This window comes from Triplophysa dalaica, chromosome 15 (genome assembly GCF_015846415.1).
Source record: "Triplophysa dalaica isolate WHDGS20190420 chromosome 15, ASM1584641v1, whole genome shotgun sequence".
NCBI lineage: Eukaryota > Metazoa > Chordata > Actinopteri > Cypriniformes > Nemacheilidae > Triplophysa > Triplophysa dalaica.
This window is the reverse complement of record NC_079556.1, coordinates 12,620,965-12,638,158: the sequence shown is the minus strand read 5'-3', so window position 1 is coordinate 12,638,158 and position 17,194 is coordinate 12,620,965. Positions and strand designations below refer to the sequence as shown.

Sequence of the window (17,194 nt, the reverse complement as noted above, 5' to 3'; positions counted from 1 at the left end):
AGCACTATGAGAGTGGAAGTGGCATAGCTGGCCGGGATTTTAGCGGATGTACATCATCACCCTGCGTGCATAGAGTCTATTCTAATGGTATGTATGGTACTACGCCGAGTTGAGATTAGAGAAGTGATTGGACTTGCAATTTTCCACTGGAGGATGATAAAACAGGCAAAACCACCAAACCGTAAATACTGTTCTTTGAAGAAGGGACACGTGGGATCTGAAAATGTCACGAGATGGATTTGGTCTTACATCAGTCACACACAGTTGTGGTCCAGCCACTATGCCACTTCTCCAACTCCAACTGATTTGGAATCAATCTTAAAAGGATACTTTTTTGTGTTGTGAATTTGTGTTCAAAAATCAAAAGAAGAGAACTACTATGGTGGTCAATGATATCCGAGAAATGTCAGTGGCTTACAATTTTCCAAATATCTCCCTTTGTGTTTATCGGGAACAAAGAAATGTATTCAGGTTTGGAACAACTATCCCGTTAAGTTATGATTAAAACAGAATGCGTCATTTAAATTCCAGCTCACAATTTAAAAGGGACCTTTATTAAATCATGAATTTTGCCCGACCGTGGGAAACAAGAAAACTCTGTACAAAACCCTGTTTATGGTCATGTTATACATGTTATAGTTGCTTCCAACCATGTATTGCTTTGCCATTTTACAAAAAAAATTTGCATTAGCAATGTGTCTCAAATCACCCACTTTTGGACAAAACCTAATTTCAACTATGAATTCACAAATAACAGTCTAATGACAGCCAATAAAAAGCAACATGTGCAGGTTCTCAGAGACTCTGAAAGGACGTTTTGTTCTGATGGTGTTGTGGAAAATGTTGATCTTCAAGCTCAAAAAAAATTGCTCAGACAAGGAAGGTCCAGGTGTCAAAGTTTCAACTTTATTTGTACAAGTCAAACAAAGTGAGATGTTCCAAGTCCCCAAAACATCTGAAAACTTGGTGTTTTCCAGCCTCTACTTATAGTGAAACTTTTCAAAGGTGAACCAATCAGGTAATTACCCGTTATCAACTTTATTTTTTATCATCCTAACTGTCCTTGTCTGCCACCATTATCTTTAGGCAACAAGGTTTCATGTCTAATAGTGGAATCTCAACCTTGACTTAATTTTTTAAAAAATAAGTTGTGCCATCTGGCTTTTCAAAAATGAGCTGTGCTATAATTTATTTGGGTCTGGCCTTCACACCATCCCTGGATTTTGTATTACTGAAAATGATTAAAATAGTTCATAAAGTCAAGAATCATGCATAAATGTATTGATTATATCATTCAAACAATCTTATCGTTCCAATACTCATCTCTAAGTTAATGTGATTTCTGATCTACTCTCTGATCTACTCCAATACTCATCTCTAAGTTAATGTGATTTCTGATCTACTAACACGTCTTTGTTACAAACATTCCTATGAATACTTCTTTATAATCGGGGTAAATAAAAAGCCCCATAGTACACAGAATATGATCAGAATTATACACAATATATTCCCCCCTTTGGGACTCCGTAAGAGTCCCACACATGATTATTACTAACATAGGAGGAATTTCTACTTAAAATATGTGTTCTACAAAACGAATATATGTGTACTTCAAAATGAATATATGTGTGCTTCAAAACGAATATATGTGTGCGTGAGCAAGAATAATCAACAGTAATGATAATAGTTATTGCCTTAAAAGGACATGCTTATAAGCTATAAAAATAGAAATCCATCTGACCGATTAGGTTATCTCGTAACACGGACAACTCCTGCTTGTTACCATTTACTTAATAACAATGCCCTCTGTATTAGATTGCAAAAAATTGATCGTCTCTGACTGAGTATACTACCATCTGATGGTGAGGAGCAGGTCTAGCAATCCTCCTTACCGCCTGCATTATGCAAGGCCAAAGACACAGTAACATCAGAATTGGCGCCACAATGCAGATTATCAACATCAATATATTATGCAAATTGGGAAATATGTTGTTAAGCCAGTTCCATATCCAATTATCTGAATCTACTTCATCCTTTGCCATCATGGCAGAAAGCATTGAAATATTTTGTATTCCTTGTTCGATGAGATGTCCATCTGCATCGTTGTCTGGTATGTATGTGCAACAAGTCTCTCCAATCATAGCACAAACACCTCCTTGCGATGCAGTAAGTTGATCCAATACCAAACGATTCTGAAGAGCAGTAAGACGTAATCCTTGTAATTCTTCCTTGATTCCTTTCATCATGAGTTTTGTTGTGTTGATGAATGAAGAAAACTCATATCTAGTGATTTCCAAACCAGTCATCAGTGATTCTACTCCTATTGCTGGAGCAAATGCAACCGCAATCTTTTCTGCAACTGTCCATATGTGATGATTTTTTGGCACTGGGCTGTCTGTTAGGAAGTTGAACAATCCTCTTCTCACACGCCGTTGACTGTTCATTGCTTGATGAGGCAAGATAATAACTCCTCCATGTAACTGAACCAAAGCACACAGTCCTGTCCAGTTCTTTGGTAGTGACAAATATATTTGATAGCCACAGAGCCAATAGTATCCTTCAACGACTCCAGTTCCCTTGCGATCAGGAACATGCACAGTTGAGCATGATGGACATTTTGCTCGTCCTTTTTCGGAAGTAAGAAGATATTGGTAGGTAACAAGTGGCTGTGGTACTTTATGAGTAACGGTGAAAGTTGTAACAGGGGGATTTAAGTCGTCTGCATACCGAAGACAGGCCATACAACTTTGTTTCACCGATTTGCTTATAGGCTTATAGATGTCTGAACATTTTTGCTCTGGTATCGTCCCCAAAGCATGACTTCCTGACTTTCTTTCATAACAGACTAGATAGTTAGGGACATGTTTAACAGTTGCTATCTGAGCAAAAAGTCTATTAGGAAGAGGGTGTGGAATCCAAGTGTCGTGCATCATATTCTCATCAATTTGGGGTAACTTTAGTCCTATTTCTTCTCGTAATTTAGCGTCAAGGCCTTTCTTTCGTCCAGCAGCTGCTACTGCAGCCTTGGCTGCTTCAAATGTGTTGTTGGGATTCTGATGTGGCCACCAATCCCCTCCGGTGGTGCTGTGAGGAAAGTGAGCACAAACATAACAGTGTCCGGCAGCATTCATTCTTACGGTATGATTCGTCAACCTCCACCACATGTTAGTAGCATAATGATGAGGGGGATTGGGGTGTTCCATCCATGCGTCGGAAGGCTGTCTCATCTTGCTGTTGACACTTCGTCTTTTCTTTTGATGCTTTGACTCAGACTCTGGAACCAGTAGATCGCCGAAGAAATGTTCAGATGATGTACCATTTACTCCACAGTCCACCCGTCCCAAGGTAGTGTTCAAGACGTCCATGTCATTTGGATCCATATTCATGCCGTTTCTCATAATAATTGGTATTATTATTACACATGTTAAAATGAACATCATAGAAGCTATGCCTCGCTCTCCGCACAGTCCTCGAAACCCCCTGGGATGCCATGGGTGTCGCTTTCCTTCCATTGTGATAGCTGCTACGGTTCAATTCACCTCGTATCCTTCGGTACGATAATTGAAGATCATCCACTGACCTGGTTTTAACCTGGATCCCGCTTTGAATCGTGTATGACAATTATGTGGTTTTAATGTCAAAATCCCTGTATGTAGGTTAATTGAGGGCCAAAGCAAATATTGGGTGTACACAGTCAAAGTCCAACTAGGTTTTCTTTCAGTCCATGTATCCTCTTGTGTTGAAGTAAATCCTACTGCCAGTATAGCATCATCCCGCGGTAACAATCTCAAAGTGTCTATGTGTGACTGTGGTTGTCTTTGTCCTGAAAATGCAGACACATAACCAGAGATCACCAAGTCATAACAACACTGTCTCTCAGTACATTCACTTCTTGATGGAAAATAGAGCGATGTCCTTCTTATTCGGTCCGCAGGTGGTTGTCGGTGTGGAGAATCGATCATATGATATGGCCTGAACTTCTCAGCAAACTGCTTAAAGGCAGCTGACATCAATCATGTATTCCTTTCTTAGGTCTAGTTTCTTGGGTAATGTGCACACTGGTATTCCCACTCCGTGATAGGTAAGTTGTGACGTGTAGTTGTCAAAATGTTCTGCGCTCGATTTATAACTGGTCGTTGTCCAGGTTGTGTAAAGAAAAAGACAATAGTTATTCCAGCCAGGTTGTCGTAATAGGCTTGAACAGCGACTGAATGTCCTACGGCCAGAACCGCTGGATCTTGTTCCAGTATTTGTCGTGCTGCTGGTCCTAGGTGTAGTCTGGGGTACCACGGTCGTGAAGGATGTAGCACCACTCTCTCACTCCAGTGTTGTTGCCTTCCCCATGCGTATTCTTCCTCCTGCAGTGGAAGGCGTCGCTTCCATCCTATCTTAACTTCCTGTCGTCTTCTGTACCTCGCTGCTGACGTCAGTTTGATGATCCCCTGCAACTCTCTCCCAGGAACACACCCAGCCTTGGCCTCTATATTGTGATAATAGTAGCAGAAAGAGAAAAAGAAAGAAAGAAACACATAATGCATGTCCCTCTTATTGTCATTTTGGGATCTGTCATGGGCAAACAAAAACAAGGGGAAAGGGTTTTTTGCCAAAAACAACAAACAAAACATCAGCTATCTTCCTACCTATTTATATCTAAAATAATATAACTACGCTACACGCCCCAAAAGGAAATACAATTCTAGACTTTCTCCCTTTCTTATATACAAACAGAGTCATAATAGCAAAATAAAAGTGGCACCCTTTTTCTGGTTTGGTTGTTTAACAAGCTAAGGGGTCTCAGATTCTTCACATTTGTCCATTGCTGTAATCATGGTTAACATAAATGCTTCAGAGTCATGTTGCACATTTATCTCTGTATGCAGTAACATTTGTCTAGCTGTGGCCTTAACCAACAACGATCTTAGTGTGGGGAGAACACAACAGAACAATATTGCAAAGATCATTAATACAACAGCAATCGTTATTCCTACTTTGGTCAGCCATTTTCCCCAGGACCCAAACATTGTCTCAAACCATGTCCCAAATGCCACATCTCTTCCTGCATTAGCCGTTATTTCATCTCTAAGGTTTTTCAACTTCTCCATAGCATGAGTAAAAGATCCATCAGGGGCAGTGTTATTAGGAATGTAAGTACAGCAATCTTCTCCAAACATTACACAGACTCCTCCTTTTTCAGCTAATAACCAATTCAGAGCTTGTCTATTCTGCCATGCCATTTTACTTGTTGGGGCTAGTTGTTCTCCAAGAGCTTTAAGTGCATCATTTGTGTAGTTAATAAACCTTTGTTGATTGTAATACAGATAATTTATCCATTCTGTGTTCTTATTTGGGGTAATCCATACAAAAATAGACTCAAATCCAGATTTAACTTCATCTCTTGCTTTAAACTGGTGTGGGATATTTCTAGGTTGACCAATGGCATCTATGTAAACATTTGGGTCACTCTGATAGGCCCTTTTCACTATTTTCTGTTTTGGCTCACTTTTAACATTCTCATTCGGATCCCATGTGATCATAGTGGCATCTTGTATTAGCTTTACTCTTGCACATAAACCTCTCCAGTGTTTTGGTAGTGTTGGTCTTAGTTTGCCTCCACCACAAACCCAAAAGTAATCAGCTATAGCATTAGCCTGATTTTCATACGATTCAATCAAGGGCCATCCTATTGTCATTTTTGGGCAATTTTCCCATCCTATCACTGTGAAATTATCTGAAATTGTAGCGGAAGCAAATTTATTATTCCATTGTCTTATTATCCCCTGCTGCCCTCTCATAGTCTTATCTAAATGCCAAATAGTTATACAATTCCCTTCAAAAATTCCCACATTATTGCCCTCTTTTTCATTTGTGCTATTGTAACATTCGTACTGCAATGTATAATCTATTTCATAAACTGCGGGAACTTCAATCATATTTGTTGGGATCCTCACATCAATATCCATACACTCCTCTCCCCATAATGAATGAGCATAGTAACGTTCCCTATTTTCACGGCCTGCCAGGGCTAAACATTCTGCATGGCAAAAAGGAACAGTGTTTCTCTTGGCACTGCAGTGCCCTGCATAATGTCCAGCGCAATGTCTGTAATCATATGGGTTTGGTACAACGAACAGTTTGCTCAATGGTGACGGGGTGCAAAACACACAACTATCCATGTACGACTGGTCCACTGTGAAGTGTGCCCACCTGTACCATTCATTTTGAACAGCAATGTCCCAAAGTCTCTCATACTGGGGCGCTTCATCACATGTTGAACTCGTAGGGTGTCCATTCAAGTGCTGACAAGTCAATTGTTGGGAACTCTTCTGCCAGTAGTTGTTCGTCGGATAATTCTGGGCTGGCAAACTCTCGGTCTGTGGTATGGTCTGCACCAAGCTCATCAAGAGTAGTACCGTGACCATAAGGTCCTGCATCTCCCTCCCGACCTGGGCCCGGCCGTGGTTCACCGGCGCCTGTTGCGGTTGGGGTGGTGTCTGGTTCTGGTCTATGGCGGCTATCTCGAGCTGCACTATGTTCCCCATGTATGTCAGGATCGTATAAAGTCCTGATAGCATGTTCCTCCGGGTGTCTCTGTTCTGTGCTCTGTCTTGGCTCGTCGGACTCCTGCTCTGGCTGTGATGCGTGCTCTGACTGTGCCGGCTCTGGCTCCTGGTGTGGCTCCTCCTGCTGTGTCCTCTGCTCTGGCTCGTGCTGTGGGAGCTGCTCCGGTCCCTCAGTTGCCCTCGGCGTCTCTGGCGCGGACTCTGGAATCCCCTCAGGGGTTCTCTGACTATCATCTTGGCTCTGACCTTCGTCTGAAGTCTCCGATAGGTCCTCGGCTTCCTCGTCAGGTTGCTCAGGATCTCGCCGTCGCAGTTGTGGTACTCTGGTGCAGTGATTCAGATGGTACCAGGTAGTACTCCCCTCCACTTGTACTGCCGTTGGTGTTGCTCTTGTGACTGTGTAGGGCCCCTCTCGTCTTGGCTCATTCCATTTTCTTCTGAAGACTCTTAGATACACTTTGTCTCCTGGTACGATTGCACATGGAGCTTCTTCGTCCTCTCTAGGCCCTCGCCGTTGCTCCTGTGAAGATATAGCCTCATGTATAGCAGTTAATTGTCTCATGTAAGTTCTTAACTCAACTTGCAGCTGTTCCAAAGGCGGTCCATCATATGGGCCTCTTAAGTAGGGCACCGGCATAGGCCTACCCGTGAGCATCTCATGTGGTGTCAAATTTGTAGTCCTGTTAGTTTGCATGCGATAGTTCATTAGTGCCAGAGGTAGGGCATCTACCCAGTTCAACTTGGTGTCTGCACAGATTTTGCTAATCTTTGCTTTTAAGGTTCCGTTTGCCTTCTCAACCATTCCTTGAGATTGGGGATGGTAGACACACCCTAGCCGCTGTTTTATTCGCAACTGTTGCAAGACAGTTTTTACAGTTCTTTGAATAAATGAGGAGCCGTTGTCCGAACTGATCTCAGAGGGAATTCCAAACCTGGGAATCACTTCTCTCGTCAAAAACTTTATCACAGTCCCAGAGCCCTGGTCTGATGATGGCACAGCTTCCACCCATCTGCTGAATCTATCTATTATCACCAACATGTATCTCTTCCCTCTGACTGACTTGATCATGTCGACATAATCCATTACCAAGTGTTTAAAAGGTCCCTCGGGTACAGGGATGTGTCCTATAGGTGCTGAAGTCCCTTTTCTCACATTGTTCTGAGCACAAATATCACACCCTATTAGAAAATCATCCACTGTCGCTTGCAAATAAGGTGACCAATATCCTTGTTGCTTGATTTTTCTCAGTATCTCATTTCGACCGCAATGATCAAATCCATGTGTCTCAGAAATTAACACAGTCAATAGAACATGTGGTGCAATGATTAGTCCTTCATGAGATCGCCATACTCCATTTACATCTCTTGTGGCCCCCCTTTGCTGCCATACTGATTGTTCAACAGCACTTGCCTGCTCTTGTATGCGAGCAAGGTCTGTAATTCGGGGCTCGGGTTGTATTAACACCATGGGGGCCATTACAGCAACTTGGCACCCTGAGGCTTTTCTGGCCTCTGCGTCGGCAGCATTATTTCCTTGTATTACAAAGTCATTTCCCTTTTTGTGAGCTTGGCACTTAATAATACCCAAGAGTTTAGGTTGCATCATAGCTGAAATTAACTGTACTATCTGCTCAGCATGCTGTATTGGGGAACCATCACTTTTCCTGAACCCTCTTTGTTTCCAAACTGCTCCATAAAGATGACAAACTCCATGAGCATATGCAGAGTCTGTATAAATATTTACAACTTGCCCCTTTGCTAGCTGGCAAGCTGTGGTCAAGGCTTTCAACTCAGCCAGTTGTGCTGAACATGGCTGTTCACACTGCTGAGAAATTACAGGAAGAAATTCATTTCCTTCTCGTTTGACCACAGCAAAACCAGCATGATTTCCTAAATGGTCTCTGAAGCAGGAGCCATCTACAAAGTAATCAGCCGCCGCATTTAGTATGGGCGTAGACTCTAAATCTGGTCTAAGACGGGTAAACGCCAACGATTCAGACACACAATCATGTGGCGTGCCTTCATTATCCAGAGGTATGTAATTTGCTGGGTTTACAGTAGCACAATATTTTAATGTTACATCAGGATATGTCAAAAGAGCTGAATATGCCAGGGTTCTGGCCTGTGTTAAAACAAATCTACCTTGTTCCAACATTTCAACCACCTTGTGATGTGCATATATTATCACAGGGTATCCCATGGTCAAAGTAGAAGCCTTCTCATAAGCATAATATACAGCTGCAAGTCCTTGATAACAAGGAGGATACCCCTGTGCTACACTGTCCAACTTTGTACTATAAAAGGCAATGGGCTGTTTTCCCCTCCCCTTACAAGTCTCCTGCATCAATACTGCAGAGGCATATCCCTCTTTTCTGTTAGCTACATAGAGGTGAAAGGGTTTTGTATAGTCAGGACTTGTGAGAGCTGGAGCACTTTGCAGTTCTCTTTTAATGGATTCAAATGCTATTTTCGCATCATTATTCCATGTTAGTGTGGTTCTCAGATTTTGCTGCCCTGCCTGTTTCATTAAGGCTCTTAATGGGGCAGTTTTGATTGCATAATCCTCTATCCAATCTGAGCTGAATCCAGTCATGCCCAGGAATGTCATCATATGACCAACAGTCTGTGGAAGCGGCACTTTGCTAATTCCTTCCAATTGACTTTGTGATATTGCTTTGGTTTTATATGCAATTATTCTTCCCAAGTATTCTACCTGGGGAAGACAATACTGCAGCTTTGTCTTGGAGGCTTTATGTCCTCCTTCTGCCAATTTAGTCAGAACCTTAATGGAATCTCTGTGGCATTGCTCAAGTGTAGGGGCACAGATCAACAAGTCATCCACATACTGGAGAAGTGTACTGTCCAGTACTAGATCTTCCAGATCAGCTTTTAACAGCTGATTAAATATGTGAGGGCTATGGCGGAACCCTTGAGGGACCCTTGTATAGGATATTTGCTTCCCCTCATAAGTAAAGGCAAACAAATGCCTGCTGCTCTCTGCCAATGGAATGCTGAAAAAGGCAGAGCACAGATCAATCACTGTAAAATACTTAGCATCAGGCGGCACATTTGTAAGCAGGGTGTGAGGATTCGGAACTTCTGCTGGCCAATCTTCTACTATGTCATTGACTGCCCTTAAATCATGCACCAAGCGCCATTTTGCTTTATCCGCTTTGGTAACTGGCAATATAGGGGTGTTACAAGGACTGGATGTCTCAAACAGCACTCCTGCTGTGGTTAGTCCTTCTATAGTACCTCTGATGCCTTTTATTGCCTCAGGTTTTAAGGGATATTGGTACTTGTGTGGCAACTTAGCCCCTGATTTTGTCTTAATGACTATAGGGCTAGCAGATTTTATCAGCCCAACATCTGTGTCATGTTTTGACCACAATTTTTCCGGAACTAATTGCTCCATTTCTTCAATTAGCTCCGTTTGTTTCATCTCTTTTTTTAGGATGATTTCCGAACTCATGTTTCTCTGATTATTGACTTCCACCTCTCTAGGAGTTCCCTGCATAATTGTTGCACATGCAATTTTCATGAAATGTTTATCTGCTGAAATAAAAATTAAGGGGTTGTCTGTGCTTTTCCATTGTATTCCCTTGGCTTTCTTCATCATTGGGCCTATTTCTTTGTTCTCACTTCCCTGCTCTAAATATAATGTTATATGGGGGACTGAATTTGGGATCTGGAACCATTCTTTAATAAAATCATTCCTGTCAACTTGTAATGCCGCTCCTTGTGGTCCTACAATTATGTGCTGTGAAATGAGGGGAACTTTCTTGTCTTTTGTTTCTTGCAACCACTTTTTCTCTATGTCTACTCTTCTCAGTGGGTCATATATCATGGTACAGTGGAATTCTAATTCAGGTAGCTTAGGATCTCTTAGTTGTTGTTTAACAAACTTTTCCCATTTTTGCACTGTCTTTCCTACCTCTTCCTCTAAATCTCCTATCCAGTAGGCATTGGCCTGGGGGGCTGTGACTACCATTTGCCTAACTCCCTTGCTGCTTATGTAAATACCTTCAGGGGAACATGATATTTGTAGCTTTAGTTTACATAGGGCGTCCCTCCCTAGCAGATTAACAGGGGTCTGCTCTGATACTAAAATAGGCAGAGTTACTTCTTTGTCCTTTGTCCTCAGACGCACTGGAGCCGTTATTGGAATTAGCTGCGTTTGCCCGGAAAATCCTACTGTCTTTGTGAACTTGCCAGACATGGGGAGGTGTGAGGCATGACTTGAACTTATACAGGTATAAGTTGCTCCAGTGTCTATCATCATTGGTGTGTTCTTGCCTTCAATATTGACCTGCAGCATCGGTTCTGTGTCAGCATCTTCCGTTATCAGTGGGTGCTGACCCCTCCCCGTAGGATCTTCTTGGCAGCCCTAGTATCCGATATCTGGACCACGCCATGGGTTGACTGGTCCCTGTTGCTGTTGTCCTTGTTCTGGTTGATTTTGTTGGTCCTGCCAGCGGGGGTCCCTGTTGATTCTGCTCTTGCCATTGGGGTTGCTGTTGCCCTTCCTGCCCTGGGGGTCGCTGCTGCCTCTGACCTTGCCATGGAGGTCGTTGTGGTTGGCCTGCTTGCCATTGGGAACTCTGTTGCTGGTTTGTATTCCAAGGGTTGGTAGGACAGTCTCTTCTGTTGTGCCCCTGTTGACCACATCCCCAGCATGAGTTCCTTCCTCTATTCTGTCTTCCTTGCTCTCCCTGCCCAGGTCTTGGGCCAAATCTATTTTGTTGTTCAGGCTTCACATAGATGACGATAGGTGCTGGCTGCTGAGGTCCACTTCCAGGTATCTGTTGCACAGTGACTGCACCCGGTTGCTGTGTCATAGGAACTGGGACATTTACTGGAGCCATCATTGCTGCATGATCTTTTTCTTCATCTTTGTCTTTGACCATGGCTTGCGTCTTTTTCTTTCTTGCCAGTTCTTCGAGCTGCAGCTGTACCAGTTTTCTTTGAAGTTCTTTTTCTTGGTTCCTCAGCTTTAGTTCATTACTTCTATACTGTCTGACTGCATGGGTCACATGATCACAGAACTCTTTATGTGACTTGGAGTTCAGACCCACTACATCTTCCAGCTTGGTCTTAACTAGCGGAGGCATTGCATCAACAACAGCATTCCTGAACAATGTCGTCATCAATAAGTCTTCTTCAGGATCTCTTTCAAGTTCTTGCTTCCACTTCCTCAGTTGTTTCTGTATGTATGTGGCAGGGTTCTCTTCTTCTCCCATCTGTTCTCCCTTGAGTGCTCTGGGATCGATGCGATTGGGAAATTCGTCTCGTAACCCCTGCCATATATCCCTTCTATATCTGTCGAATGGGTGTCCATCAAGATCTGGGATGTCAATCGCTCGGATGTGTGCTGCTCTTAAAAGTTCATTCAGCTTGGAACTTCCCACGCATTTGGCAAGGAGTGCTTTGATATCCCCCAATGCCAATAGCTTCCCTGTTGTCTCCTCCTCCAGCATCCTTATCCACTTGCCTGCCCCTTCATCTAGGTTTGGTAGACGTGCAACCAGTCCATCCAGGTCTTGAGATGCCCATGGCACGTATTGTGCTTGAGCCCCTTTTATCAGTATGGGGAACTGCTTCCCTTCTTTGGTGCCGCGTGACTTCGGTATTGTGGCTTCAGGAAGGAGGGTGGTACTTGCAGATCTTCTCAGTCTCCCTTCTGGAGTTCGGGTCCAGGGCAGTGGCCACGGTTCGAGGTCTGCATCCTGGAGATAGAGACTGCCTGTGACCAGCTTTCGCTCCCCTTTTGGCAGACTTCTTGTGGCCGCTCTCGAACGGACTCTTTGGTTGCTCGCTGGCTGGCGTGTCCTTTCTTGGCTACTGGCTTTTACGGCATCGTCTTCTTCCTCATCTTCTTCTTCTGAGGCGTTGCCTGAAACTTGACTTAAAGCATGTGCAGAATCTGTATGTATTTGCATTAGATCTTCTGTCATACTCTCGTAGGTCTCCTCACGTCTCTTTGTCATGTTTTTCAGTGCCTCTGCCAGTTCTCTATAAGGATCAGGACTGCATGCACCTCTGCCTTCCTCATCTTCTGGGTCTCTATAAACTGGGGATTGTTGACTAGCCCTGTCACTTTTTCTCTTTTCTGCTTCCCTTCTATCAGGTGATTCTGTACCTATTTCTACCTGCCCCTCTATTTTGACATCTCCTGATATTGCTACCATTGGCATTTGGGTTGATGTTTGTATCTTTTCTAACTTTTGGCTGGGAGGTTCATAGGGAGGTGGCTGAGTCATTTTCTCAAAGTTTTCTTCATTCTTCTCATCATCCTTTTTTAACACTTCTCTTATTTTTCTCATATTTTTCAGGAAATTAACTCCTTCGTTTCTGAACAGGTTGAGTACTTCCTGTTCTAATTTTCTCTTTTCTTCTCGTTTTTTGCTACTGTCTTTTGGTTTATAATTTTTAATTAATCCCTCCATTTCCTCACACACTGTTACATCAAAGGTACCATTTTCTGGCCATATTGTTCTCAAGTTTTTGGTTCTTGCGGCCCATTTTTTAGATATTCTTTCTATTGAATTTTTGCATACCGGGTATCTGGACCCCAACAAATCTACAGGGGTGGATGACATACTTAAAACAATGCACAAATCAGTATTATTCTTAAATGTATTATTATAAAGTGAAAATACAGAGATTTTAAATGTTTTTCATTTGTTTATTTAAGCATTAAGGTGCAAACCAAGACCTAGGGTTCTCTGGGGCTATTTCCATCACCAATTTTTTCAAAGATACTGCCACAAACTGTTGAGGAACCACTTCTCCAATTTCATTCCAAGTACACAGTATCTTGCTTGTCCAATTTACATATCGAGTTTCTGCATAGACTCTCACCTCGGGGAAACCAATAAGCCGCCCAGTTTGTCCTCGCCCTAAGGAAAACCCCTGCAGCTCTCCTATCTCAAAGTAAGCCCCTGTGAGCCTACCAATTGGGATCCTTTGAACCAATAAAGTTCTCGCAGTCAGACCTGAGGGACAATTAGATCTGTTATGCTGGTAAGCACAGACTTCATTCAGGTAGTGATTCAATACATTTACTTTACAACAATTTTTAACAATCTCTTCCCAATTTATGTAAGGCCACTCCGATTGGACAATTTCTAGATTTCGAATCTCTGTCAGTTGACTCAGGTACCAGTCTTTTCTTTCTTCTAACAGAATTTGTTCTATCCCCTGGGCATCAATGTATGTATCTTCTTCCCAAAAATGATTTCCAATTCCCTTAGTTTCAAAAAGTACTTTTCTTAGGGTCAGTATCTTAGTATGAAAGGCCTCTCTTCTTTCATAATCAAGGCCTGGCCCCTCTTCAGCCATGCAACTGTAATGCAGTGTACTGAAATAAAAACAACATAAAGCAAAAATCACCAATGGGGAAAAAGTTTAAGACATGAAATTTAACCATTAATTTAAGATCATTGATCAATATGGGCAATGAGAGTTTCATACCATTTTATAATAATCAATAAGAAGAGTAATTATCAAAAACCTCAATGTTAATCCTCCAATGGTGCAATAAAATAAAAATAAAACACAGTAGCTATTGGAGAAGGGTAGTTTTATAAAACTTGATGCTAGAAATTATAAGACTCAATTTTTCCCAGGGGGAATACTCTTACAGCTCAACTAAAAATGTATTTGGTTGAGACTAATAAATCAGATACTTTCAGATCTAGACTCAAAGTATTTCTGCTTTTATAACTTTTGTTACTATCGTATCTTTTATTATTCCATATGCTTAGAAAAAATGCAGTACATGCATCATATTGTGACCATGGGTGATTTTCCTATGTTGGTTCTCACACAGCCTTTCAGCCGTGATCATCCCTAATATATCACCTTCTTTTATCTGGGTGTTTGTCCTATATGAGCTCTCACAAGGCAATGCCCTGATCGTCTCCTATACACCTCGTATTCTTTTTTACTTTGGTCACAATATATCAGCATACAATGACATTTTCTTATTTTTTCAAAGTATCATATTATCTATAATCAAATTATTACCAAAATACATTCATAACTCTTATTTATATCTTAAACTCATTCCTTTTAAAATAAAAAGCTTTACTTATTATAGTTTTATAGTTATCTATTCTCTCCCTTGCTCCTTTACACATGCTTTCTCACACACACATAGTCACCGCTCATTCTGGGACTGTGGCCAGCAGCCCCTCCTTCCTACTCTCTCCATTTCTTTAGACACTGACACTGACACAGACAAACAGAACTATTCTACATCCCCACGTGGTTCTCTTCTTTGCAGTAAATTCACAATAAATACATGCCTTCTCCAAGCAGGCAAATACCCTCTCAAAACGGGTAAGACTTATTTACATGGCCCACTCACTAAAGGCCGTTACCTTCTCAAAACAGGTAACACTTATTTACATGGCCCACTCACTAAAGGCCGTTACCTTCTCAAAACAGGTAACACTTATTTACATGGCCCACTCACTAAAGGCCGTTACCTTCTCAAAACAGGTAACACTTATTTACATGGCCCACTCACTAAAGGCCGTTACCTTCTCAAAACAGGTAACACTTATTTACATTATGTCTAGACATCATTCATTCGCCTTCGTTCATTCTTTACTTTGAGACCTGGGGCCCTCCTGCAATATTAGTGTCAATTAGTTCTTAGACTGGAGAAGCTTTTTATAGACATCAACTCTACCCAGAACTCACCTCCGGCAGACCACACAGATATAAAAATTTACACTTTAAGCAAAAGCATGCTCACCTGATCTGTGCAGTCAGCCGGATGATTCGCCCCCGGGTGTCGTCCGATGCCTTCAGCCTCTGCCCAGCCCCACGTTGGGCGCCAAAAATATGTTGTGGAAAATGTTGATCTTCAAGCTCAAAAAAAATTGCTCAGACAAGGAAGGTCCAGGTGTCAAAGTTTCAACTTTATTTGTACAAGTCAAACAAAGTGAGATGTTCCAAGTCCCCAAAACATCTGAAAACTTGGTGTTTTCCAGCCTCTACTTATAGTGAAACTTTTCAAAGGTGAACCAATCAGGTAATTACCCGTTATCAACTTTATTTTTTATCATCCTAACTGTCCTTGTCTGCCACCATTATCTTTAGGCAACAAGGTTTCATGTCTAATAGTGGAATCTCAACCTTGACTTAATTTTTTAAAAAATAAGTTGTGCCATCTGGCTTTTCAAAAATGAGCTGTGCTATAATTTATTTGGGTCTGGCCTTCACACCATCCCTGGATTTTGTATTACTGAAAATGATTAAAATAGTTCATAAAGTCAAGAATCATGCATAAATGTATTGATTATATCATTCAAACAATCTTATCGTTCCAATACTCATCTCTAAGTTAATGTGATTTCTGATCTACTCTCTGATCTACTCCAATACTCATCTCTAAGTTAATGTGATTTCTGATCTACTAACACGTCTTTGTTACAAACATTCCTATGAATACTTCTTTATAATCGGGGTAAATAAAAAGCCCCATAGTACACAGAATATGATCAGAATTATACACAATAATGGCCCTACAGTAAAGTGCACATAGAATATTGGAGAAGCAAGTTGAGACTGGTTGATCTGCAGATACTCTCATTAGCTCAAAAAGAAAGACTGATTCATTTGATGTAATGCCCTTTCAGTCAATCTCAGATAAAAGCTCAACGAAGCACTTAAGCAAATGGACAAACTGTTTCTGTAACATAAACAGAAGGAGACATGTTTGCATATTAATAAGTCAGTCTACCGATTCAGTGGTTTGTTAAGTGGAATTGCAAAGCATGTGAATAAAGTCATTTTCAAACACACATTGTCCTCTTCTTACAAACGAGACCACCCATCTGATTAATTTAGAAAACCCTTCATAAGTGACCTCACAGCAGCATGTACAGTAATGGTCAAACATAACCACTAGCGAACCAGTTATCATCCTAATCACTAGATTAATTTATTGGTTTCAATGTTTTTGCTGTATAAAGAAAATACAATGTCTTTAAAAGAGAATATATACCAATCTAGTGTAGATCCGAATCGTGGACAGTATAAACTGGAGTTAGGCAATATTTCACTATTAGCAATTTAAGGCTTTACAGCATGTTGCGCTCTGGGGATTATCTCATTTTCTGCATAGCATGAATTGTGCACATCAACATAGCAGATTACTGGAGGGATACTTCTTCATATAATCCTCTGGGATGTGGTAACCCTATAGCTGTGGTGTGGAATTTTAAATAGTTAAGGGAAGGGGGGTTTGAACAGCCACGAGAGAGTAATTAGAATTAACCCTCCTTTATTAACATGGAGTGTATTGGATCATTATACTGTACACTCACTTGTACTTCAGTTTAACTTTACTCCAATACTTACTACTGGAAATCATACAGATGGTTTATAAGTTTATCTGGACAGCTTTTCCTACTGTTATACATTCACTGTATATTGCTTTGGATCATAATGTCTGCCATATGTAAATAAATATTTTTTTTTTATTTGTGGAACTAAACAGAGTTGCAAATGTACCAACTGTTTGGAGATTGGTTTCTCAAACACTGCAAGTGTTCTTTATTGGTTATCATTCAAACAGCATGTGTCTAAAGTTGAATGCTGTGTTCTTCTGATGTTGCTTT

At 41.4% G+C, this 17,194-nt stretch overlaps 2 protein-coding genes across 2 annotated transcripts; both read right to left on the bottom strand.

The window, feature by feature from the left end:
* Positions 1-884: 884 nt before the first annotated feature.
* On the bottom strand, positions 885-11,016 carry LOC130437028 (uncharacterized). The gene has a single exon (XM_056768127.1). It carries the CDS (start codon positions 10,876-10,878, stop codon positions 6,262-6,264), a length of 4,617 nt encoding a protein of 1,538 aa, XP_056624105.1. The 5' UTR covers positions 10,879-11,016; the 3' UTR covers positions 885-6,261.
* LOC130436731 (uncharacterized) lies at positions 10,889-16,069 on the bottom strand. Its single transcript, XM_056767673.1, has 2 exons — positions 15,325-16,069; positions 10,889-13,920 (listed from the first exon to the last, which is right to left on the bottom strand). The coding sequence occupies exon 2, from the start codon at positions 13,157-13,159 to the stop codon at positions 10,889-10,891; it is 2,271 nt and encodes a 756-aa protein (XP_056623651.1). The 5' UTR covers positions 13,160-13,920; positions 15,325-16,069.
* Positions 16,070-17,194: the final 1,125 nt, after the last annotated feature.

Bases quoted from the DNA above. Each gene is read 5' to 3' on its own strand.
- LOC130437028 (XM_056768127.1), bottom strand. From the start codon at position 10,878: ATGCTGCAGGTCAATATTGAAGGCAAGAACACACCAATGATGATAGAC.
- LOC130436731 (XM_056767673.1), bottom strand. From the start codon at position 13,159: ATGTCATCCACCCCTGTAGATTTGTTGGGGTCCAGATACCCGGTATGC.